Here is a 24472-nt window from a genome sequence, read left to right as displayed (position 1 = left end):
CTTTTTTCATACCTCTTTGTGTCAGGCTTACAGTTATTTATGTTTCTGGTGTTTATTCTTTGCAAGCTTTTTAAAGACATGTTTCCATCTAGTGAGCTTTTTCCCTCAGTAACTGGCACAGTACGTATACTGGGCACTCACTCTTATTGAAGGAATGAATAAAAAATTGAAACTTTTTTTCTGGAAAACACATTATTTTCAGTGTGGTTTGAAGGAACCATCCTTCTGATCCATCAACCCTTACTAGTATGCCTGCAAATGCTGAACCTACCCAGCTTCCTTACAAAGCTTTAACAGATGGGTCAGCCACCTTTGACTCTTGGAGGGATAGTCCATCTGAAATACTGCACTCCATCTGGGAGGTCTGGGAACAATATTAATAGTTGCCATTTGGTGAGCTCCTCCTATGGGCTGAGTCCTCTGTCAGGACTCTCAGTTGCAGAAGAAAAATCCTAATTCAAAATGATTTAGGCAAAACAGGATTATTTAGAAGGCTCTTGTTTTGAAGGAGAAATTGGTCAGCAGCAGAATGTCTCAGTTGGACTTGTCAAACACCTGAAGGCAGGCTGTCCTCTACACTGCTGTCCTACTCAATTTCACATCTTGGGGCCCCCATCACTGGAGAAAGATTGATTCTCTTTAATAATTTGTCTTAGAAGAGCTCAGGAAAACCCCAGCTGGCCCAGTTTGGGCTTGGTCTGCCTCTGGGTCAGCAGAGCAAGAATGTGATGAGAGCAAGGTTCCCACAAGAAAGGAAGCATGCTGGGTAAACCATTCCAGAGGTGTTCATTATCAAACTCTGTATTTCTTCTTTCCAAAATCTTTGAGGTCATTGTTCTTACTCCTGTTCTAGAACTAGTGAGTCTGTTTCTCTGGACATTAAGTGGGTTGACAGAGATCAGACAGGAAGCACAGGGCCAACTTTCAAATCTTGGTCTGCTAGTTAAAATCTTGCTTTTTTAGTAATACCATGCATTGTTTCAACAAATAAGAGTAAGGGAACTGGCAGATGATAGAAGTGATAGAAGAGCAGGGAAATACCATTCACTTGCCAGTAATATTGAATATTATGAATATTATGTTAGCATAATATTATGAATATTATGTTAGCATCTAGTTTCTTCTTTTTAAAGATTTATTTATTTATGCATACAGTACTGGGGTATAGGCCAGAGGCGCAGGGGCAGTGAGAGGATTCACCAAAGACAGAGCCGGGAGGGAGCAAAATAGACAGATTGGCGAAGTACACTGTTGAGGGGAGCAGTGGGTAAGACTGGAGAGATCTGCTAGGCCATGTGGATCACCTCTGGGATGGGGATTGAACTCGCACCCAAGCATTCGCGAGGCCGAGGCCAGCTTGGTAGTGCTGTGCGTTAACCTGCTGCACCACCTGGATGGTCCAGCATCTTGTTTTTTCAAAGACCAATCTATTACCATATCAGTCCTTCCAAAAAATGAACAACCTTTTCTTCCAGCAGTGATAACAAATAGAATCTCAGTTTAAATTCTCTTCAAGGCTGTCTGTGGACTCAGGATAAAAGTGATATAACTCTTTGTTGGGTTAGGCGGCAAATTTAGAGGCTTAAGAGCCAGAGGAATTTTTCAAGGCATTCTCATTGGCTCAGGTGCCCTCTGTCTACACAGATGATAGATAACAGTTCTAAAAAATAAATAAATAAAAGATGAAAGGAGAAGAAAGCAGTAGTCTGCCAGGTTCCATGCTGCTTATCTTCTGTGCACATGACCTAGTATGGCTTTGGTAGCCTGCTCAGTGTCTACTTTGGGAGGCAGGGAAAATTAAGAATTATGTTACTGCTAATGATGTGCAAAAATCTAAAGATAGTGTAATTGGATTTGCTGAGTCTTCTAAGCTAGCCCAGTGGGTTACTTAGCATCTCCCGATGGCAGAATTTGGTTTCCTAGAGAGACTCATCACAGTAACTGTGTGCTAATAACACTCTGAATGCAGGCTGTACCCACACTCCAGTTCAGACACTGGATAAGGATAGGTTGAAGGCAAGCATTTTGGGGTGATCAGTTCTGTTTTAAATTCACATACAGCTTAGAATGGAAAAGTAGCCACATTTTATTTTAAGCAGTGTCTAGGGACAGTGCCAGAATCTTTCAGCACATTTTCTGATTAGCCAGGTAGTAAAACTATTTTAGTATTTAAAAAAAAATAAAATCTTAACCTTTTGTAGAGGTCTTGTGGTTCTTCCAATTACAAAACTCTCTTCTTCCTTGTAATTGACTATTAGAGATTAAATATGAGATATTAGGATGTGCATTGAAAGTGTGAATGCTTCAGAAGAACCTTTTTTACCCTGGAAAATGAATTATATTAAATTTCCTTGGCTTTGTATAACAAGCAAAAGTATTCCAGTCTGAAAAAATCTGGCAGACAGTTTATCTTTCTTTAAGACTGTGAAATGTAAGATTGTGTGAGTCTCATTTGTTTGCTAAGAGAAAAAAGTTGTACCTTGAGAGGAGACAGTTCTGGAAGGCTGCCAGATTGAGAATGAGAGAAATAGAAATCTTCTCTCTTAGAAGAGATTGTGCAAACTTCCTCAGGCCTTGGACCTATGTATAAAAATTTGGTCCTTTTTGCATTTCTTACATGAGTGTCATCTGTTTGAGGGTCTATGGCTAGAAGATGATGGTTATAAGCCCTCAGCAGGTCACTGTAGCAAGGCGTGGCTGATGCCAGAGAATCTGGGAAGCCCTGTCCCAAAGCGAGCCCTTTCCATGGGGAGTTTCTTGCAGACAACTCAGTAGTGCTTTTCTATCCATTTTTAATAGCAGGTTCCAATGAATTTAAAATGTATGGAACCCCTAGAGCATTGAGGGCACTAGATTCCATTTTAGCCTTATAGATAACAGGTAAGAAAAGAGGCAATGCTGTTTCCAACCAGTACTTGTAATTGTGCCTAAAAGCCGGGGTTGTCAGTACACCCCAATCAGATTTCACGTCTCAGATGATGCCTTGACATACTGTTCATCAGTTGGCAGGTATTGCCAACTGTGCCCTAATTTAGGTTGGATGCTTTAGGTAAGGTGACCGTGTGATTTCCCGCAGAGTCGCCTTCAGGAGTGAGGTGAAGGTGGTCATAATTTACTGAGACAGTAGTCAGTAGCTGGATCTGGCATTCTGGCATCAGAATGAATGGTTGCCTGAACTGTAGGGGCTGGAGAATGGGCCATTCCTCACCCGGGTCACGCAGTGGAAATACTGGTAGTCCAGAAGGCTAGCACTTACACACCAACAGTTCAAGAACATTATAAAAAAGTCTTCCTCCTCTGAAGTTATCCCACCTCCCAAATCAATGTCTCTTTTTCTTTTGTATCATTTCCACAATAGACCTGTGCATCTCTCACCTTTAGAAATTCCCTCCCCCAAAATAAACAAAACAAATATTCTTTCCTTCTCCACATCTGTGGCCCATTTTTCTTGTTTGCACATAGCGAAACTTCTTGAAAAAATAATCTATTCCAGGGGTCAACAAATTTTCTCTGTAATGGGCCAGACACTAAAGATTATAGTCTTTAAGTGCCATCTGTTCTCTCTTGCAACTATTCATCCCAGCTATTATATGGTGAAAGTAGCTGTGGGCAATACCTAAAAAAATGGGACTGGCAGTGTTCCAAGAAAACATTAGTTTCAAAAGGAGGTCGCAGACCAGAGCTGGCCCACGGTATCCCTTGCTGGCTCCTGTTCTGTACTCACCATCTCTAGTTTATCACTTTCCCCTTCCCTTTCCTCCACTCCACTGAAACTCTGTCAAGATTGCTGTCAGTTTCAGTGGCACTTCTAACAGGAACTTGAACAATATAAGACTTGGACCCTCTTTTCCACCTTCTTTAAATACTTTTGTTTGATTTTTGTGACACTGCAATCCCTGGTTTTCTCTCATCAGTGGTGGTTTTTCTCTTGCATCTTTCCTTCCTTGTTTTCTCTTAGACTTCTCAGCTCTGGAGTAGCCAGGGCTGGGTTCTGATCTGCTCTTCTTGTCCTTTCTCTTTCTCTCCCTTCTTTTCATTTTCCCTCTTCTGTCCTCTCCTTTCCTTCCATCTTCCCTCACCTATCTTATCCTCCTCTTGTTTACTCTCCCTTGTCTCCCCTTCAATGATTTCTTCCAGCTCCACAGACTTAAATACCATCTATAAACTTAAGACTTCTAAATTTAAATTTCTAAAACCCTCACTTCTCTTCTGAGCTCTAGACTCTTATGTCCTACTTGGTACCTCTTGACATGAAATGGATTGTACGCCTTTAACATACTAACATTGGAACTCTGATTTCCAACCCTACCACCACCTCACACACCTGCCTGAGAACCTGTTTCTCCCCTGTCTTCCCTAGTAAATGGAATAATTCACTGCCTTTCAAACCTAAACCTAAGAGTAATCCTTGGTTTTCCCCTCATTACCCACATCCTCCCATTGATGAATCTTGCACATTATCTCTTCATATAAATCCCAAGTCACTTCACTAAGACCCTTCCCCTCGCCCCGTATTTTGTCCTCGCCTGGATAGCTGCAGCAGCTAATGGGTCTCTGTGTCCTGCTTTCACTCCTGTCTTTGTACACGTTCCTCCTGCCATTAGCAGCCAGGGCGGTCTTCTGCACATGTAAACCATCTGCCAGTTCCTAGTTTAAAATCCTTCAGTGGCTTCTCATTGCACTTAGAAAAAATCCCAGTGCTTTTTACCACACCTTTGAGGCCTTCCATGCTCTGGCTTCTGTCTACTTTTCCAAATAACTTCTTAACACTTTCCATTCTGATACAGCCTGCTCTCCACTGCTTTATTTTTTGTTCCACCAAGGTATTTTCCACATCAGAATCTTTTATTTATTGCTCTTTCTACTTGGAACTTTTGTATTCCAGATCAACAAATCTTGTATCCCTCTGATCCTGCAAATCCCAGTTCATGTGTTCTTGTTTGGAAGACCCTATGCAGCTATCATTTTTCTTATTCTCATCTTTCTGCTTAATTCAATCTTCATCATACCTCTCACTTTGAAATTTACTTATCAAAAAAAAAATGAAATTTTCTTCTCTATTTTAGTTGTTTTTTCAATAGCTCCCCTATCTTCTCCAAGTAAGCTCTGTTGAGTGAAATAAAAGTCTCAATGAAAATTAGACAAAATTAGACAAATAAAAGTCTCCATGAAATAGTCAAAATGACAATTCAAACTAGAGAATCATTTCGGTAGATTTTACTCTGTGAGAATTGTTCCAGCAATCACAAGTTGAAGTTTGGTTTATATAGATAGAAACAGTAAGTCACTGATATTAAGAAATATGTATGTAATTATTCTTGATGAGGGGCTTCTGGTTTCCTAGGGATCATTCATTTTCCTTAGTTATCTTGATCTAAAGATATATTGGTGCTGTCTGTGTGCAGAGTGGGGCAAATGCCAGGGTTTAATCACTTCCCTAATCACAAAAGAACACTCCATGGCGAAGCTGAGTGCCCACTATCTGAATCTTTTTTATCCAGCTCCTTGGTCACTGGTGAGGGGGATAGGCAGTTGAGTTTTTTTTTTTTTTTTTAAAGATTTATTTATTTTTTCATACTGAACTGGGGTATAGGCCAGAGATGCGGAGGATGAGAGGATTCATCAGAGACAGAGTGGGGAGCAGAACAGGCAGATTGATGAAACACACTGCTGAGGAGAGCAGCAGGTGGGTTAGGAGAGGTCTGCCATGCCATGTGGATCTCCTCCGGGGTAGGCAGGGGTCCGAACTCATGTGGAAGTGGCTTAAGCTTCTTAGTGCTGTGCTTTAACCCGCTGTGCCACCAGGGAGGGCCCGGCAGTTGAGTTTTGCTGAGATTACTTCACAGAACAGAGCAGAGCCTGTTCTAATTAAAAATCTATGGAGAGAGCTTTGCTCTCTGGCCTGCTCTACCAGGGAGAGAGGGTACCCAGAGACTTATATGTTCTAAGTTCTTTGAGCATGGGGAGGGACTACGTCTGTCTTGTCTACCTGTGCTGAGAATAATGGCTGGTACATGGAGCATAGTCAATAAATATTTGTTAAGTGATTGAAGGAATTAATGTAACACTCAACTAATGTAGTTGGAATTATAATGGCCACAGAAGTTCAGGGTAACAGTTCAGCTAATTGTAGTTTCAGTCATTGGATACTCAAACTGTGTTGCTAGAAGATGAGAAATTACAGAGTGTTGATTTGAAAAACAGTATTTTATTTAGTACCCACTATTCTAATTGCTGCTTAAAAAAGTCTGATGTAAAGAATAAGCTATGAAGTTGTGACCTTCAGGAAGCCTTTTAGACCTCCCTTCTTTTATCTCTTTCTTCCTACCGAACTTAAACCAGTATGTAGTGGCCAGTTTTGGGGCCCCACCACACTCTATGTGTATCTTTAATATGTATTAATGTTCTTATTATTAACCTTTCTCTTTGCCTAAATAGATTACAAGCTCCTTGAGAGCAAGAATTATGTTTAACATAGTGTTTGTTGATTAAAATAGATATTAAGGGCCCTCCCTGGTGGTGCAACCAGTTAGGACACAGCACTGTAAGCTGGCCGCAACTTGCTTCAATGCGAGTTCAATACCCTGCCCCGGAGGTGACCACATGGTGTGGCAGACCTCTCCTGACCCACCCGCTGCTCCCCTCAGCAGTGTACTTTGTCGATCTGCCTGTTCTGTTCCCCACTCTGTCTTTGGTGAAGCCTCTCACTGCCCCTGAGCCTCAGGCCTGTACCCCAATTCTGTATACACAAATAAATAAATCTTTAAAAAAATTATGCTTATTTCTTAAGTTAATTAACCCTGTATTTTTCTCAGTATGTGAGGATTACACGACTGAATTACATGTGTTGTTAAAAGTCTAGCAGACTAATACTATGATGATGGGTCACGGGTGAATTGGTGGTAGGAATTTTACTGGGACTGCACTTGAGAGGAGAAAGTATACATTGAACAATGATATAAATATTTAAATAAATATATAAATGTACTGTGTTTATGGGAGAGGGTGTTGAAGGGAATGGAAAGTCAGAAAAGATGGAGAAGAAAATAGCCTTTGATGAGAATAACCATGTACAAACCCCAAAACAGTGACAAAAGGGAAAATAATTGGAACTTATATTAGGGTTAATATTCCTAATGCACATAGATTTCAAAACTTCCTCTTTGTACATTTTATCAGGCTCAGTCTTACTCTGGAAAGGAAGATTTTGCGTAAGTACCATTTCCCATCCACCAGACTGGCAATGCACAAAAGGTTGACAACCTGCTTTGTGAGGACCATGTGGAGGATGAAGCACCCATATACACTGTTGATTAAAAATTAAAATGGTTCAGGAACTATGGAGTAAATAGGAGTGACTGAATGTCACCATCAGGAAGTAATCAGCCAAATCCAGAGTATAGAACTTACTACAGGACAAAGTCTCATTTGTCAGTGACATGGGAAAAATTTGGTGGGGTATATGGAATTAAGATTTAATGAGCTTAACACACTTACCCGAGATTTTAAAATATAACAAAATTAAACACTTTGTAAACCCTGTTTGAGTCCTTATTAAAAGAAACTTACTGTAACAAGAAATATTTGTGACATTGGGAAATATGAATTGGCTAGTATCCCACATTAAGGAATTGTTAATTTTGTGAGACATGATTCTGGTGTGATGGTTATGTAAGAGTAAAAATTTTATCAGTGATGCATAAGGAATTCATATTTTTTGTAGTTGATAAACAGGTTTAATGATTGTATATTGCTCTTTTCCTGGATGCCTCAGAGACTTCTTTTTTAAGATTTATTTATTTATTTATTTATGCTTACAGAATTGGGGTATAGGCCAGAGGTATGGTGGGTGAGAGGATTCACCAGAAACAGAGTGGGGAGCAGAACAGGCAGATGTACTGAAATAACACTGCTGAGAGGAGCAGCAGGCGGGTCAGGAGAGGTCTGCTGCGCTAAGCACCCTGGTGGGGCCTTAAACTCGAGCTGCAGTGGCTTCTGAGAGGTGCATAGTGAGGTGCTTTAACCTGTTGTGCCACCAGGGAAAGCCTGCTTCAGACACTTTAATTATAACCCAGGAATGAACAATTATGCAGCAGAGATCAGTTAGCCATCTAAAATAAACTGGCTTCTTATAACCACCCTGTAAACATGGAAGCCCTTCTTTCATTCAGAATAACTCTTATCTCACATGAGGTCAGTTATTGTATGGGAAACCAGAGATCTAGCTTTGTCGCCAAAAGGAAAAACAGCAAGTCAGTGGTTAGTTCGCCCTTCACTGTGCTGCATTGCTCTTCTTACTTTTGTTCTTTTATCCCTCTTCAGACCATCCATGTTAGCTCTCAGTCGGTTTGAATAAGCCATCTGAAACTTACTCATGTCTTTGGAGCTCACCACAGTGCCGATCTTCTCCCCATCAGTAGTTCTTAAGAAATACTTGTCCAACAGCTAAAAGCCCTCCACAGAAGCTTTCCTTGGAATAGATTTAGTTCAACCATCACACTTCTTTAGGGTGATGAAAACACTGCCCAACACCTGGCACTTCTGGAAAAGCCTGGTCACCTCCTATAGGAACTGCTCGCTCCCTGGCAGCACCATTTCCGTGCTGCTGGTTCCACTAGGTCAGCATCAGCAATACATAAGGAATTATTCCTGAGGTGACTCGCGCTCAGATTTGCCTTAAAATGAAACAGTACTGGCTAAATTTTGATAGTATTGTTGATGTTGAGTTATGTAAAGGATTCTTCGCAACTGTAATCTCTGTTTTATATTAATTTAAAATTCTGTATAATGCAAAAAAATAAAAACAAAGAAATAATAACTAGACAAAAAGAAACGGCCCTTCGAAGAAACAGGAAAAATGACAAAAATTTGTACCATGCCAGTAGCCATGTTGAATAAATTTTATTTTGAAGGTTCACTCCTTTGATTGTAAATGGACATCCAGCAGTTTACTCCTTTTTATTCTGTTTATTTTGGATGGTAGGAAACCATAGCTGAGTGAGGTGTCGTTTTAGTCTGGGGGGAGGATTGAAATGGTCCGCTCAGCTTGACCAATTCCATTCCACTGCCACGCTTGATTGCTTCCTACTCTTTAGGTGAAACTTCCCAGGGTATAAATTTGTGACTCTGGTAGCTGTTGTTCCAGGATCAGTGGTTAAAATACCTGTTTCCAGGTGACAGAAATGACAAATGGAAAAGCACTCTTGCTCACAGACCTTTGTAGATGTAAGTAAAGTGATGGGCGTGCCAGAGCAAACACACCTGCCACCCCAGGAAGATGGTGTGAGCAGCTGCTTGAATCCCCTCAGATTTTGCAAAAAAAGAAAGCAGAGAGGCTTTGGACATTCATTTCCAAACCTGTAACATAACCACAGGGCTTAGAGACCTTGTCCTCACATATGAAACTTCTGTAAATCCCAGAGGTGGAAGAAGAGCAAAGCAAAGCTGTGTTTGGGATTGAACCACGGTGGGGCAAAGGAACTCTGGTTAAGAAAGGATTCCCTTTATCAGGAGAAGTGGGCAGGCAGGAAACCTAGTAGATGCAGTGGCTGCTTCTAACAAGGAAGGAATTTCCCGCGGAAGAAACCGCCTTAAATTTGCTTTTTGAGGCTATTTTTTTAAGCAAAGAAAATGTTTAGTTTGTAGTCTAGAGGTAGCTCTTCCATTGGGTACAGTGATTGCACATGTTCAACTACCTTTACCAGACTTGGCATTCTCCTTTCATCTCAGCCTGCCCTGTTTCCTCTGTTAGACCATCCTTCTCAGGGAGGCTGGCTGTTTCTCCATGGAGGTAAAGATGGCCTACACGGCTCTAGGGTTATACTTAGAAAGTGCTTGTGAGGCCCAGTTAGGACACATCACTCTTAATTCCCAAATAAATATAGTGCTTTGGATAAAATAAAGCGTGGCTTCTTTTGACTGCTGTGTCTTTTGTGAGTCCATCTGTTCTACATGTGTGTGGCTGTAGTGCCCTCACAACTCCCGGAATGTTGCTTCCTCTGCTCACAGAAGCTACTGTGCTTGTAATACTTTTCATGTGTGGCGTGCATCTTTGTGGGCTTTGACTTCAGTGGAAACACTTGCTCACCATTGTTAGTTTAAGCATCCTTTTCTAAAAATTCATTTCATTGGTTTCCAAATGGAATACAATAGATGTCTGGAAGGTTCGCCACAGTTTTGGAGTCTCCATGCAGTTGTTTATTTGAAGTCATAAACTTCTGCAGTTTCCAAAATTCAGAGATACCTCTACCCCCAACTTTGCTGCCTCTGTCTCTCTACAAAGGTTATTGTGTTCATGAGCCCCCATGCCCGCACATACAAGCATGTGTCTCGTTTGTTGTGGTCAATATGTATAATAATCGTGGAGGGGCCCTCCCTGGTGGCACAGTGGGTTAATGCACAGCACTAAGAAGCTAAAGCCATGTCAGCATGAGTTTGATCCCTGCCCCAGTGGTGACCCACATGGCATGGCAGACCACCCGCTGCTCCCCTCAGCAGTGTACTTCGTCAATCAGCCTGTTCTACTCCCCACTCTGTCTCTGGTGAATCCTTTCACCGCCCCTGCACCTCTGGCCTGTACCCCATTTCTGTAAGCATAAAGAAACAAATCTTTAAAAAATAATAATAATAATCGTGGAGGTAGAGGGAAATCATTTCATTTTTAAACCAAAACTTTATGATGTAGATTGGCAAGAATTTTGAGTATTTGTTGTAACTGGATTTGTCTTTGGTCCAGTAGGATTAATCATGGAAGTACAATGAATTGAGAACTTTTATTAGTTTTTTTTTTCCTGAGGCTGAACTTGATTTCAGTGGAGAGACTCGTGCTGTTTTACACTGTTTCTTACTACTAATTTATTTCTCTTATTCTAGGCACTTGAAGAGGCCCAGAAAGCTATTCAGCAGCTTTTTGGCAAGATCAAAGATATCAAAGACAAAGCAGAAAAGTCAGAGCAAATGGTGAGTTTCGATTTCTTCCTTATTTTTCTGCACCAGAGGAGGAAGTTAGCTGTCAAGTCCTACTCATCCATTGTGGCTTTTTTTCCCACTTGCCACCAACCACAGCACTCACATCTCCAAAGCAAGCTCTTGAGGACATTCCAGATTCATTCAGGAGGCGCTGCTAGACATGCAGTGACTCACCACTCCTGCTGCCCTACATTTGCAGCCCTGTTTTTAAATAGGAAAAGTTTCCTTCTTCTACCCCCAAAATAGTTTCCTAGTCATTGTGGATTCCTGTGTCTCACGTACAGTTTATATCATGCATTTCTCAAGTAATATGTCTATGATATGTAACTTGGTATACATGTAAACTGGCCTCAGCTCTCTGGGAGGTCAGATGTATCCTGCTGTGACACATACTATGGTTTTGATTTAAGCTCTCCCTCTACAAATTTGCATTTTCGGGTGATATACTCAGAAGGCCCCTCTGCTGACCGAGAGTCTAGTCTCACCCACTCCTACTCTGTGGGAGGTGTGTGAAATGCTAGCTCCTGGGCTCAGATTCTGATTACATAATGTAATGTCTCTGAATCCCAGTTTTTTTCAACTATTAAATGAGAGTAGCATCTACCTCCAAGGGTTGTAAGAATTCAGTGTCTATCAATCTGTTGAATATAGTACTATGCTTGTGTTAACTTGCTCAATAAATGGAAGTCATTGTCCTCTGTCTTCTACCCTTGTTTCTCCCTTGCCCCAAGCTCTTACAGACTTGTCTCCCTACATCTTATAATCCAGAAACAGATCTGAGATCCACATCTCCATATATCCTTCATTCTCTTCAGTGCCATTTGGCAAGATAAAGGGAATGGAGTGTGGGGCAGGGGATCAGGCTGACAGAGACAGGTAGTTTGATTTCATAGTGGGAAAGTATGGTCTCTGGAGTCAGACTGCCTGTGTTCAAATCCATCTACTTACTAACTGTGGACCTTGATCCAAGTTATTTAATTCCTCTGTACTTTTTTTCCTCACTATAAAATGGAGATGATATTAGGTACACCGCAAAATTGTGGGAATTCAGTGAGCTAATGCAAGGCACACACTTAAGCACTCGTAAGTAAGTGGCTGCTATTGTTGTTCTCACTGTTAGCTCTTCTTGCTCCTAGCCCCAGGCAGGTATGTTAGGGATCTTGAACTACCAAACTAAAGGTCAAAGGAGGAGAACTCATTTGGCAAAGAAAATAAATTGACATTTGTGCTTCATCACAGAATTAAATAGCCTTTGAATGGAGGCTGATGTCATTAGTGAGGGATTTGGATTTGTGGTTCTGTCTTCCAGGGTACACTGAACTCAGCACCATCCATGAGGCAGTGGAGCACAATTACTAGGTGACACAGTCAGATGTGACTTTTGCTGGAGTTTATTGGCCTTAGAGTTCTTACTCATAGATCCCCTCATGACTCCAGGCTGCTCTCTGGTCTACACTCCCTCTTCTGGACTGAGCATGGCAGGGGAGGAGGATGCGATAACAGTCTGAGTAGGCTGCTTCTTAAAGCTATTAGATGTTTTCTTTTAAAGCAGTTTGTCCTGGACAGTGCTTCGCTAAAGGGAAGGAGAAGTAAGACTAAAGAGAGAACTGATATTTGTTGAGCTCTTTCAATGTGCCAAACACTCCCAATTCCTTTCTATGGGTGATCTCAGCCCTCACCACAACCTGATGGATTAGGTTTTGTTACCATAATTATTTGTATAGCCCACCTTTGGCAGGTGAGGAAGCTGAGACTCAGTGAGGCTAAGCTTCTTGGTCTAGGAGATAGAGCCAGTAAGTAGAAGAGCTGAGATCCACCTCTAGGGCTGTCTGACTCCAGAAGCTGCCACATCATTACCAAGTTCTGTCCTTTTGGTGGCTGCGCATGGGTAACAGTAACTGTAGAGTAGCTACTGGTGTTCTGTGTGTAGACTGGTCTCCTGTGAGTTTCACCCAAGTGCCCATGTGTGAGCTGCCATTAAAGGTGTTGTTTAGGGAATATCAAATAATTCAGTTTGTCTGAAGAAACACAGGATATGTGTAGGGGAGAGGTGGGATATGCTGGGATGCAAAGACCCATCAGTTCCAGTGAGAGCTGTGAGAGTTTCTTAAGATGAGGCAGAGAAAAAATAGTCAGTATTTATGACTGATTCATGATGCAGAAATGAAAAAAGTCATAGATGACATAATAGTTAAAGATATCTATAAACTATATCTGGCTTATACCTTTCTTGTTCTTTTTTTTTAAATACTGTAATAATTTATTTTTACATCATTTTGTGCCTTTTTCCTTCTCAGTTGTAATCCCCATGGGCTTCCCACCACCAAGTCACTCATGTGCCATCACAATAGTGCAGTGCATTTCCTTTCCCCCACCATTCTTGATCTTTTTACTCAAACTCAGGTGTTCAGGAAAGAGGCCACAGTTCTTTACATTCCTTCCTTTACCTTCCCACCCCCTTTACAAAGAATATTTTGATGGCCTGAGAGAGTAGACTTGGTGAGGAAGTCCCCATGGAAGAGACTTTTTACTGCTAAGATCCATGTCAGCCTTCAACTTGGTGGTTATGGAACTGAACGTAACTATTCAAAGTCTTTAGTTTATGAGTTCACCTGGGGAGATCAAATACTAAAAAGTCAGGTTGCATGAACTTAACTCACTCCTGTTTTTCTCACTTGTAATGGGAGATCTAGCTTTCTGTGACTAGCATGTTGGTGCTGGTAATAGGGCCCGCCCTTTCCCCATATGTCAAGATTCTGAGGAACCAAATCACTATTCAAAGAGTTTCTTGATCAATATGGAATCCGGTGGTTCAGCACGAGATTTCGCCCAGTGTTAGTAAAGCTGAAGAATTGTTTTCACTTCACTACTCAATGCACTTTCCTAAGCAATAAACTTGTATTACTGGCTATAAATTTTCTTCCTCTTAGACCCACTGGGTTGGCTGAATTTTACTCCCCAGTTGTCTTCTTGCCTTCTGACATGATGTGTTAAGTTCATGTTATGGAGGTTACATTTTAGTCTTCCTGAGATTTGAGAAAAAGTCTTCTCTCTGCTGGAGACTGAGCAAATAAATATAACTCCATGAGTAAAATACTGGCTTGATAGAATTGGATGAAAAGTGCTACCCACTTTGTACTGTATCTGGTAGCCCCCAGAAGGCTTATTTTTTGAGCCTGTTCAAGAAGAAATGCATTGTACTTGGCTGCTGGACCCTGTAGACTCTGTATAAATCACTATTTTGATCACTCCATGTGTGCTGGGGGGAAAGTTCATTTCATTCTCAAAACTGAGGATTTTGTAACTCCAGGTAAAGTTTGAAGAAATGGCAATTTAAATTTAAATGGGAAATTATTTTGGTTGTGTATTATGAGAAGGTCTGTGTTTTCTTCAAGGGCTTACCTCAGGCTTTTATTCTAGCTTCACTTGCATTATTTTCTTGTAGAGCTAATTGCAGATGGGTTTACATCTTTCATAGCCATTCTTCTTTTTCTCCTATGGTTTTTCAATGTTTAGGTGAAAGAAATCACCCGTGACATTAAACAGTTAGATCATGCCAAACGCCACCTGACTACCTCCATCACAACGCTGAACCACCTGCACATGTTGGCAGGCGGAGTCGACTCCCTTGAGTGAGTAGTGTCAACTTTCTCTCTTGGGTCACATATAGAAAGCGTCACATACAGAAAGTGGCATCATAGGTTTATTTATTTCTCAGCCAGGAAGTCTCTATTCTGCCCCACTTTCTGCAAATGTTTCTCAGATGTTCGGTCATCATTTTTTGTTCTGTGCTCTCTTGTGTTCAAAACATAACAGACCTGCAACAGGTGCAAATAGAGAATGACTCTAAGAATATAAATCGTTTGTATGTGGTAGATCTCTACTGTTAAGGATGACAGAGTAATTTGGGTCGTTAATTGCTCCCTGCAGCACCCCCCATGTAAGTTTTCTGCTGTGGTGGGCTGAGCTGTGTTGTCCTTAAATGTCCCAAATGGAAACAGATCTTTATTATTCACAACTACCCCCCTCTTTTTTTTTCAGCTTACTTTTTCAAGATAGTAGTTTCCTGTTGGTTGATAGAGTAGCAATAGGAAATGATACATGAGAATATTGTACATGGTATTCAAAGGAAGAGCTGGATATTGACCACAAAGAAGCAATCCATAGAAGTAAATCCACAGGCAAAATTGTGACCTTCTGGTTCATTGCTGTGGTCTTTCAGAGCCTGAGAATTCCCTCTATACCAGCTGCAATGTAATCTCATATATGGACTGAGAAAAAACTCTTCATAGACATTTAGATACATATCCAAAGACAGGATGGGGGGGTGGAATACAGACTACTGATTTCTCCCAGGTTTGTCATAAATTTCAGCAAATTCTAGTTTATTCTCCTTGTAGTAGTGACCAGAGGGAAGTTGGAAGAGTAGTTTCCTTGTCCCTTGGTTTCCACCAGAACAGGCAGTGGCAGAACAAAACTTCTTTACTAACCTCAACCATGTCTTTTTAAATGCCTCTTATGGGATTATTAAATAATTTTATAAATTTAAATAAATATTTAAATATATTATTAATTAATATTAATATTAAATCAAATTATAAATTTAATTTAGCTCAAACCTAATGAAAAAATTAGATTTAATAATTTGTCCTTCATTGCTGTAGCTGTGGATTTTATCAGCTTCCTTTTATTTATACTTCATTAACCTTAGCAATGGGGAATATAGACATCTCTGACATGGAGTTACTTAACATTGACTTAAAACCTACAAGTTTAACCTATAAATGTATATAAATGCTCCCTGTTTTATCTTGGGAAGATGTGTTTAATTTACTATGTACTATAATCCTCAGATAGTAAGATCCCTACCCCTGTTCTCTGTCAAAAACCTGTCAATTCTCTAATACCCTACCTAGGTTCCAAATACATAAAATCTTCCCAGTTTCCTCACCCCCAGCTACTTCTCCTCCTCCCTCACCAATCCATCATTCTCACATTCTTCTCACATTCTTATGAAAGAAGCACATACCTGCACTTCTGTTTAGAACTCAGTTCACCCTACCTGGTGTCAGTTAAACATGCCCTTTACTCTCTCCCTTTCTAAATGATGCCACCTTGAAGATTTAGAACAGATTTTGTTCGTTTGTTTGTTTTTTTTGTTTGCTTGTTTGTTTGCCCCACCTATTGTCATGCTCAGTAAATGCTTATTAAATTGAATTAAGGTCTATTTTAGAGCTCAGAGCAGGTTGTACCTTGTGTCTTTTGTGTTTCTCTAGAGTTCTCAGCTTCTTTTTTCCTTTCAGAGCCATGACCAGGAGAAGACAATATGGTGAAGTTGCTAATCTTCTTCAGGGTGTAATGAATGTTCTGGAGCACTTCCACAAATATATGGGAATTCCACAGATCCGACAGCTTTCAGAAAGGTAAAATGTCAATGTTCAAAGAAAATGAACTTCCTTTTTAAGAAAAGATAGTGCCAGGAAGTACTTAAGCAAAGTTTTGTGTAGTTCCTTATGTTCATTATATTTTAAGAAGGGACTTTAGATGTCATCTGATCTAACTGTAATGCAGCTGTCCCATCTATGTACCCTTTACCAACTTCTTGCCATGTCTTCTAAAGTTACTGTGTCATTGTTTTTTTCAAGTTCATAGTTTGTTTTGTGTTATCTTTCTACTAAGGCAACATTGATTTTCCACACTTTATATGATGTAGAACTATAGATTCACACGCCTCCAGATGTTTGTTACCACCCACTCACTTTTGAGATCTTGTTTCTTATCAGGAATGTTCTCTCATGGCCAGTGAGGTGACAGGTGAGAGAGGTAGGATGTGCTGCTTGACTAAACTCTTATCAAGTGAGGTGGGCTGGAGCAGGAGGGGTGATTGGTGGGCCTCCACTTCAGTGGAGGCTTCCTGATCTGCCTGAATGTTGCCAGCCCTCTGGCCACTGGTGGGATTCTTGGACTCACACATACTCCTGATCCGAGCATTCATGGCAAGAATGCAGACATGCATACTAGTTTCATTTGCTTGCAGAAAGCAAGCAATATATATCTGATCACTGGCAGTTGTCTCAGTGACACTGGCATTTGCTACTCTCGTGGCTTTCATTTTTGAGAAGCAGTTTTAGACAGTGGTTTCCTTCTTCATTCCTGCCCTATCAGGATGTTCTTGGAATTTCTGGCCTACCAGTTCTCTTCTTGCTGGGTTTTGGAATTCTATTAAAATCTTTTCCTTTTTTTGGCCCTCCCTGGTGGTGCAGCAGGTTAAAGCACAGCACTGAGACTCTAGAGCTGCTTCTGCATGAGTTCGATTCCCGCCTGCCCCGGATGTTACCACATGGCCCAGCAGACCTCTGCTGACCTGCCCGCTGCTCCCCTCAGCAGTGTACTTCATCGATCTGTCTGTTCTGTTCCCCACTCTGTCTCTGGTGAAGCCTCTCACCGCCCCTGAGCCTCAGGCCTGCACCCCAGTTCTGTATGCACAAATAAATAAATCTTAAAAAAAAAAATCTTTTCCTTTTTTTTTTTTTTAACATTGGTGACTTTTTTTTCTTTCCTTTTCTTTTTTTTTAAAATTTATTTATTCATATAGAACTGGGGTACAGGCCAGAGATGTGGAGGGTGAGAGGATTCACCAGAGACAGAGCGAGGAGCAGAACAGGCAGATCAACGAAGTACACTGCTGAGGGGAACAGCAGGCTGGTCAGGAGAGGTCTGCCACGCCATGTGGATCTCCTCCGGGGCAGGTGGGAATCAAACCCGTGCGGAAGTGGCTTAAGCTTCTCAGTGCTGTGCATTAACCTGCTGCGCCACAGGGAGGGCCAAAATCTTTTCCTTTTTAAGGATCTGGGACAGGAAGTAGAAATTGCAACATGTGCTCCGTGTGCCATCTTATAGTGGAAATGCCAAAGAACTAATAAAGAATGTTGGAACAGCTTGGCAGAATGCTAAGGAAATCACCACCCTTTCCCTCATCCTTCCTAACCTCTTAGCACTTAGAGCTGGCTGATCGCCTATCATACTGGCGATGTGAAACAGCTAAGAGTGCAGACACACAGGGTTTTATAAACTGCTGGAAAGAAGGAAGCTTGGACAGAGAAGGCTGACTTGCTCTCAGAGGATGGGGGAGGAAGGAGAGGCATAGCCGTCTCCCTCTACCCCATGATAATCCAGACTTGATCTCTTCTTCCCAGTTATAATTTTCATTTCATTAATCAAATATTTACTTTGTACCTACTGTATCATAGTCACCATAAGCACAAGGATAAGAAATTACACATTCTCCATACTCAAGGAGTTTATCATTTTTGTGTGGGAAGACAAGATATTTAATAGAAATTATCAGTAGAGCACAGATAGTGAACCTGCTCTATACAGGATCTCAGAAGAGGAGTTGATAGCCTCCACCTTTAGGGAGGAGTCATAGAAAAATTCAATTTTAGTCTGATCTTAATGCAATGAGTATTAGCTTATTAAGATGAGAAGGGTGGGATCAGAGGAATGGGAGTAGAAGAGAAAATATCCATGTATAGTACTTTGGGGAAAGTTGAAGATTAAAAAGACTACTTAGGTAGGTAGGGCTGGATTTTATATGCCCTACTAAAGAATTTACTATTTGTTTTATGAACAACTAAGGAAGTCCATGGGGATTACAACTGAGATGAAAAAATGTACAAAATGAAGAATGATGTAAATATATATATATAAAATAAAAATAAATAAATAAATAAAAAAGATTTTAATCAGGGAGAGGCTTGATCTCAGTAGACTGGAGATTAACTATGTTCTAGTCTAGAAAAAGATGAAGACCTTATTGCGACAGTGACCGAGAGGTCAGGAGAATGTGTTGAGTTGGTTACCAGCTGGTTGTGTGAATAGGATTGCTGATGGCAGAATTGTGGCAGAAGTGAATTTCATTCATCAAAAAGCAATGTAGAGACAAAGAAGAAAATGTACTTTAGGACATTTGACCTTTTGATATTTTTTCAAAGAGCTAGTTTTATAAATTTGAAGGAATTTTGTGATCACTATTGTAATCACACTCCCTTAGAAAAAGAGAAAACCTAACATTCTATCAATATAGTTCTGTGCTCCAAGCCTTCATTCCCATGTAAGTTTACTGTGAATACAGGAAGATTTACTTTTCTCTTAATTCATTTCATAACTTCTAATTACAAAATTTTTTGCCAGATAATGAAGAATACATGCTATTAAGTAACACTAAAAATACAAGAGAGCAAGCCTTCTTGTTTTAAGTGCTTGACTGCAATTGCTTTTTAAGGGTACTGAGAGTTTGAGGAAAGTCCAGACTTCTTATTTTTAGCATCATTTCTGGTGAATTTTCCTCCCTTATGTTTACATAGTGATGGTAGGACCATCTGGAAATGATAGAAATAGCTGTTTGTTTGAGGGGAGGGGAGAAGGCAGAAAAATTACGCCCTATGCATTGCTTTATTTTCTGTAATTTCATAGTTTGCTGTCTATAAATTATAGAAGTCATCCAATAGGTTGTGTTCTGAAATCTTTGCCTAGACATTTGAAATACGAAGTTCATGGACCTTGGTTGGAATATAGCCATTTCTTCCAACTAGTTGTCTGGAAAAAGCTTAAATGTTTAATGTAGCATTGAAGGAAAGATTTTTGTTCTTTAATATGGTCTTTACATTTCAAATCCTCCTGGCTTAAGAATATCCATGAAAGTAAACATTTCTAGTAATCAGTCAGTATTTCCTGAGAAAGAAATAGAAGAATGGAAGATTCTGGCATCCCCTAGAAAACGTCGAGGTAAAATATTCTTTGCAGGGCTATTTCTGACTTCTTACACGTAAGAGATACTTATCAGGTTGCAAGACTTTAAGGGTACAGTGATAAAGAGAGACATATAAAGATCTAACTAGCTGTGTTACCTTGGTAAGTTCTTGCTGAAGGGATCTCAGTTTTGAAAGTATAAGTTGCAGAAGTATAAAGGTGGTTTTGATATCAAAATTGTTTACTGAGTCACTAAGATTCTAGATGGAGATTCTTTTATAGAGCTTGTCTTTTTGGAAGTGGAGCATCTAACTGATCGGACTGATTAATCATCCTGTCCAATAGAGACTCTGTATTTGGGAGGTCAGTTTCTTGCCAGCTACTGAGAATATTTTCTTTGGAGCTGTCATCCATAAGGTAATAGTACAGTGTCTGAATAATTTTCATAATTTGCTGTCTCTACACCTGCGAACAACCCAACAGTCCCAGGGAATGGAGGAGACTGCTTGATCAACCTTCTTTTTTGGACAGCTCAGTGAAATCTTTCATTTCCTAAGAGTGGTCAACAGGGAGTTGCTACCATCCAATGAGGCTAAACTCATTGAATCTCAGGAGGAATTTTTATTTACCCTATTTCTTATTAACTGTAGATGATTTTCATAAGCATGATTAGGAAATGTAGGTAGATCCACTTACAAATAATGTAACAAAGATGTTTGTACACATGCATACACTTGCATACACAAGCAGTCTTAGTGGATCCTTCCCCTTACAATAGCAATTTACTTTTCATTATTACAAAAGGTAAGAATATAGAGAAGTGAAGTCAAAGATACATTCTTGTAAGTCTGTTTACTTCTTTCTAGGATCTTGTTTAGGCAACTGATTGTGAAGGCTACTAATCACCTCTACCCCTGGGACTGGATAGACTTGAGGTTTGCATTTATATGTATGACATCAAGAATGTCAGTAGGGAAATTCTTGCTCGTTTTTCTTAGTCACTGATAAGATACTTCAAAAACTGAGCTTGGAAGTGTTTATATGCAGAAGCTCATTCTTCTGTCCAACATTAATTATACTTGCAGTCAACTTTAATAAAGTTGGATGCTGTGTCCAGCTAGCACTGAGGGATGGGCTTGTAGAACAGTCAGCAGCAGAGAGCACACTGAAAGGCTGCTAGTCCAGGCCTCCATCTCCACCTCTTATTTCACAACTATTCTTAGTTGTGACTCACAGAGGAGAAATGACTAACTTACCATTACAAATAGCTCACTAGGGCACAGTTAAGTCTAGACCATCTCAAGAAACAGACTTGGAGAATGGATTGAAGAAGATATAAGGGAATCTGTCAGACTCTTTGTCTTTTCCGGCTCCCTACTTCAAGTCCAGAAAGCATATGGAGTTAGAAAATGGTGGGGTGGGTGGAGTGGCAGAAGCAGGGTTAGGATCATGGGTGTCACTGAGATGCCCTGGAGTCCTGAGAATATGACTGTGAGTATTCTGGCTGGAGTGGGACTTCTGCTCTAAGAATTGTCCCTGTGGCTTGAGAGGGAACCAATGCTCTCTGTGTGCTGCCAAGAGGAGGTGGGAATAGGGGTTGCCTGAGCCTCCGGAAGCTTTGTCTTGTGACCAGGCGCCAAGGGAATCTGTCTGCTTGGTCCATTATTTGGAGTCACAATACTTCAGCGTTTGGTTTTACCAAAATACATTTTCTCCTTTCAGAGCTCATGTTCAAGGAATGTTGTCTGTTGTCCACTGGGCAACTATAGATGAATGGACCTGATTCTGATTTGGGGGACTCTGCTCGCAATAGCCTGACTAGCTCCCTCATTTCTAGCACTCATGAAAACTGACTAAAGAGGCTGCAAATCTACTGTAAGAATGGTTTTAAAAGTTTGAAGATAGTGGGAAAACCTTGGAAAGTATTTGGAATAAGGCATGCTTTTAACCATACCACAGAAAAAGATTGTTTTGGGTCCTACCAAGCCCCTCATAAAAAAAAAAAATCTCAGTAGATCACCAGGCACTGCTTATTAGCCAAATAAATTGTGGTTTTGAGCTGTTCAAGATTTCTAGAAACTTCATAAAGAATATTTTGAAGTAATAGGGTGGAGACCCAAAAAGGAAGTGCTTTGCTTTTAGCAAAGATAAAATCCCCTCAAGCTTGTAGTACTCCCACCTCAAAGCCTTGCTCACTCCAGATGTGTGGTGCCAGGCGTTTGTCAGTTCCAGTTGCTGGTCGAGGACGTGATTACTGCCAGGATGCGCCCTGGCTGCTCCTCCTCCTCCTCCTTCTTCCTTTTCTTTTAAACTGAAAAACTCTTCATGAGCACCTTGTGTACATGCAGACTTAACCTCCCCGTTCTAACCTGTTTTCATTGTAGCAGCTTTCAGGCACAATCTTCTGAGAGAACTTAAATTTTAGTTCAGTGGCCTTCATTCTGCACCAGTAGTTCATCATGTGGAGTTTTTTCTTTAGAAAAACGTTCTTTTTTTGTTTGTTTATTTGTTAAAACTTAATGATCCTGATGTTTTTTAGAGCCCTCTTCCCATCCAGATTCCAAAAAATGGGAGAATGGTTATACCAGTAATCCAAAATGGTTTCTGTTTGATTGGGATGTAATTACATAGCATTTTCCTATAGTGTAACTACTCCCTAGTGGCATTTTATAAAGATTAACAAACACTATCTCATGACAGGTGAGGCGTAGCCTCGAAGAACTTCGGGATTTAGAAAATCCATTGTAAAAATAAGTCAGAGGGCCAGGGTCCTGGTAATACACCCGCTGCTAACTAGTCTATGACCTCTTTATCTAGCCACATCTCTCCCCTTTCTGGATAATAACTCAAAGACTTCAACAGTTGTGACCCCTTTGGATCGCTGCATAATCATTTAATGGATATTTGGAAATCATACCAGGCAATGACATGTTCTCTTTTCCCTGCAGAGTGAAAGTTGCCCAAACAGAGTTAGGACAGCAAATTCTGGCTGATTTTGAAGAAGCATTTCCTTCCCAGGGTACCAAGGTATTGTTTGCATTTTCCCGCTAGATGTTAGCTATTATCACCATTCTTGACTAATTTACACTCACTGCAATTGCTGTTCATTTGTTATTCCAAAAACATTTGCTGGCAGCTGTAAGTCTGTTTGTCAAAAGTTCAGTACAATGAAACCATCCTTGATGTTAAATATCCCAAAGCAATGTTGATTCCTCCTCTGTATTTTTCTAGCATCAGAAAGTGAGGAGTTGCCTCAGCTTAATTCAATGTGTATCAAACCCAAGAGGTTGTCTGCCCAGTAAATTCCTTTTTTCTCATGGCTGTATTTAAAAAAGAAAAAAAAAATTCCACAAGCGGCAATTTTTTTAGGATTGTTATATAACTTATTGGTTTCAGTTTGGTAAAAAGACAATGGGGAGGAGTGTCCACAGGGTTATATAACTCTCGGAATAACACTGTTCGGAGACTCACTTAACGATCAGAATCCTGTCTTTTGGAATTAATCCCTTTAGCTCTCACTGGTAGCAGTGGTTGTTTGTGTTGTGTCTGCGAAAACCACAATATTTCACTTGTGAGCTATTGGTTATACATCTCATATAACAAGCTTTGCCTCACTTGGCTGTCACTGTACTTGGGTAACTGCTTTGAGTGCTAGCCTTCAAATTGTAGCAGATGTAATCTTAATGCTTTGCATGTGTAGGAGAGAAAGAACCTTCAGAAGCTTTTTTGCCCTATTATTTGAGCTATTTCAAAAGAAAGAATTGTTGAGTGCAGAAATGAAGCGAAGCCTGCATGGGCTAGCAGCATTCCTCACTGCACTTGGTGGGTGGAGATGGGGATATATGTTCATTTACTGAGCCAACCAGCGTTTCCTGGATCTGCTCTATAATTCAATAACTGGAAATATCCTAATCATTTTTCTTTGTGCTCCACAAAAGAAACCTAGGAAATAGGCGGGGGTTGCTGCCCCGGCCTTGGACTTAACTTTCTATAGGGACCTGCTCCTGACATTAAATTCTGCATGGTTATGGCTATCTTTCAGTAATCAGATATTTCATTTGTAAAGTGTGTCCCTTTGAGGACTTCATATTCCTTAGTCATTTGATATAACTGTGGGGAATGATTGTTGGAAAGCCATTCTGTAAAGAGGGATTGTAAGTTACTCACAAATCATAAGTGCTAGGTTCTCCTTAGTCCCGGGACCGAGTTGCTGTGCCTTGCTACTCCATCCCAGTTTCAGAAAGTTTAAGAAAGATGTGACTGAAGCTCAACTTTACTATTTAAGAGAAATAAACCTTGACCTACTTTTTTGCTTTTTATCAGATCCCATCAGGCAGGCGAAGTTAAAATAATTTTCCTTAGCCACTTACTTCTTTTTCCTCTCACTGGATGACTTAATTTTTTTAAAGAGTCTTGTCTTTTCCTTTTCTTGAAGGAAATTTTTTAAACTTGTCTTAAAGAACTTGTGTTACTATTGATCTTTTACAAATGAAAGTCAAAATTCCTGAGGTTTCGCTCCTTATGCCCAGGGGTTAAGTCTCAGAGCTATCACCACTATGGCCTGAGTTGAACCCCCGGCCAGGGAACTCACCCATATCTGGCATAGCAGAGCTCCCCTGTCTCACCCGCTGCTCCCCTCAGCAGTGTATTTCAGTAACTGCCTGTTCTGCTCACCACCTTGTCTCTGGTAAAACCTCTCACCCCCTGCTCCTCTGACCTATATCCCATTTCTTTCTTTTTCTTTTTTTTTTTT

The 24472-nt window shown here is 40.5% G+C and overlaps 1 protein-coding gene across 1 annotated transcript in view; it reads left to right on the top strand.

The window, feature by feature from the left end:
* Positions 1 to 24472, top strand: part of VPS53 (vacuolar protein sorting 53 homolog (S. cerevisiae)) — a 127616-nt gene that overhangs the window by 29599 nt on the left and 73545 nt on the right. Inside the window, exons 5-8 of the mRNA XM_004684807.2 lie at positions 10873 to 10959; positions 14485 to 14600; positions 16272 to 16391; positions 22668 to 22746. Coding sequence (XP_004684864.1) covers positions 10873 to 10959; positions 14485 to 14600; positions 16272 to 16391; positions 22668 to 22746 — 402 coding nt within the window. The remainder of the gene's footprint in view (positions 1 to 10872; positions 10960 to 14484; positions 14601 to 16271; positions 16392 to 22667; positions 22747 to 24472) is intronic.

The sequence above is a fragment of the Condylura cristata genome, unplaced genomic scaffold, assembly GCF_000260355.1.
Source record: "Condylura cristata isolate star-nosed mole 26May11 unplaced genomic scaffold, ConCri1.0 scaffold00017, whole genome shotgun sequence".
Lineage (NCBI taxonomy): Eukaryota > Metazoa > Chordata > Mammalia > Eulipotyphla > Talpidae > Condylura > Condylura cristata.
This window is presented reverse-complemented; position numbering and strand designations above follow the sequence as displayed.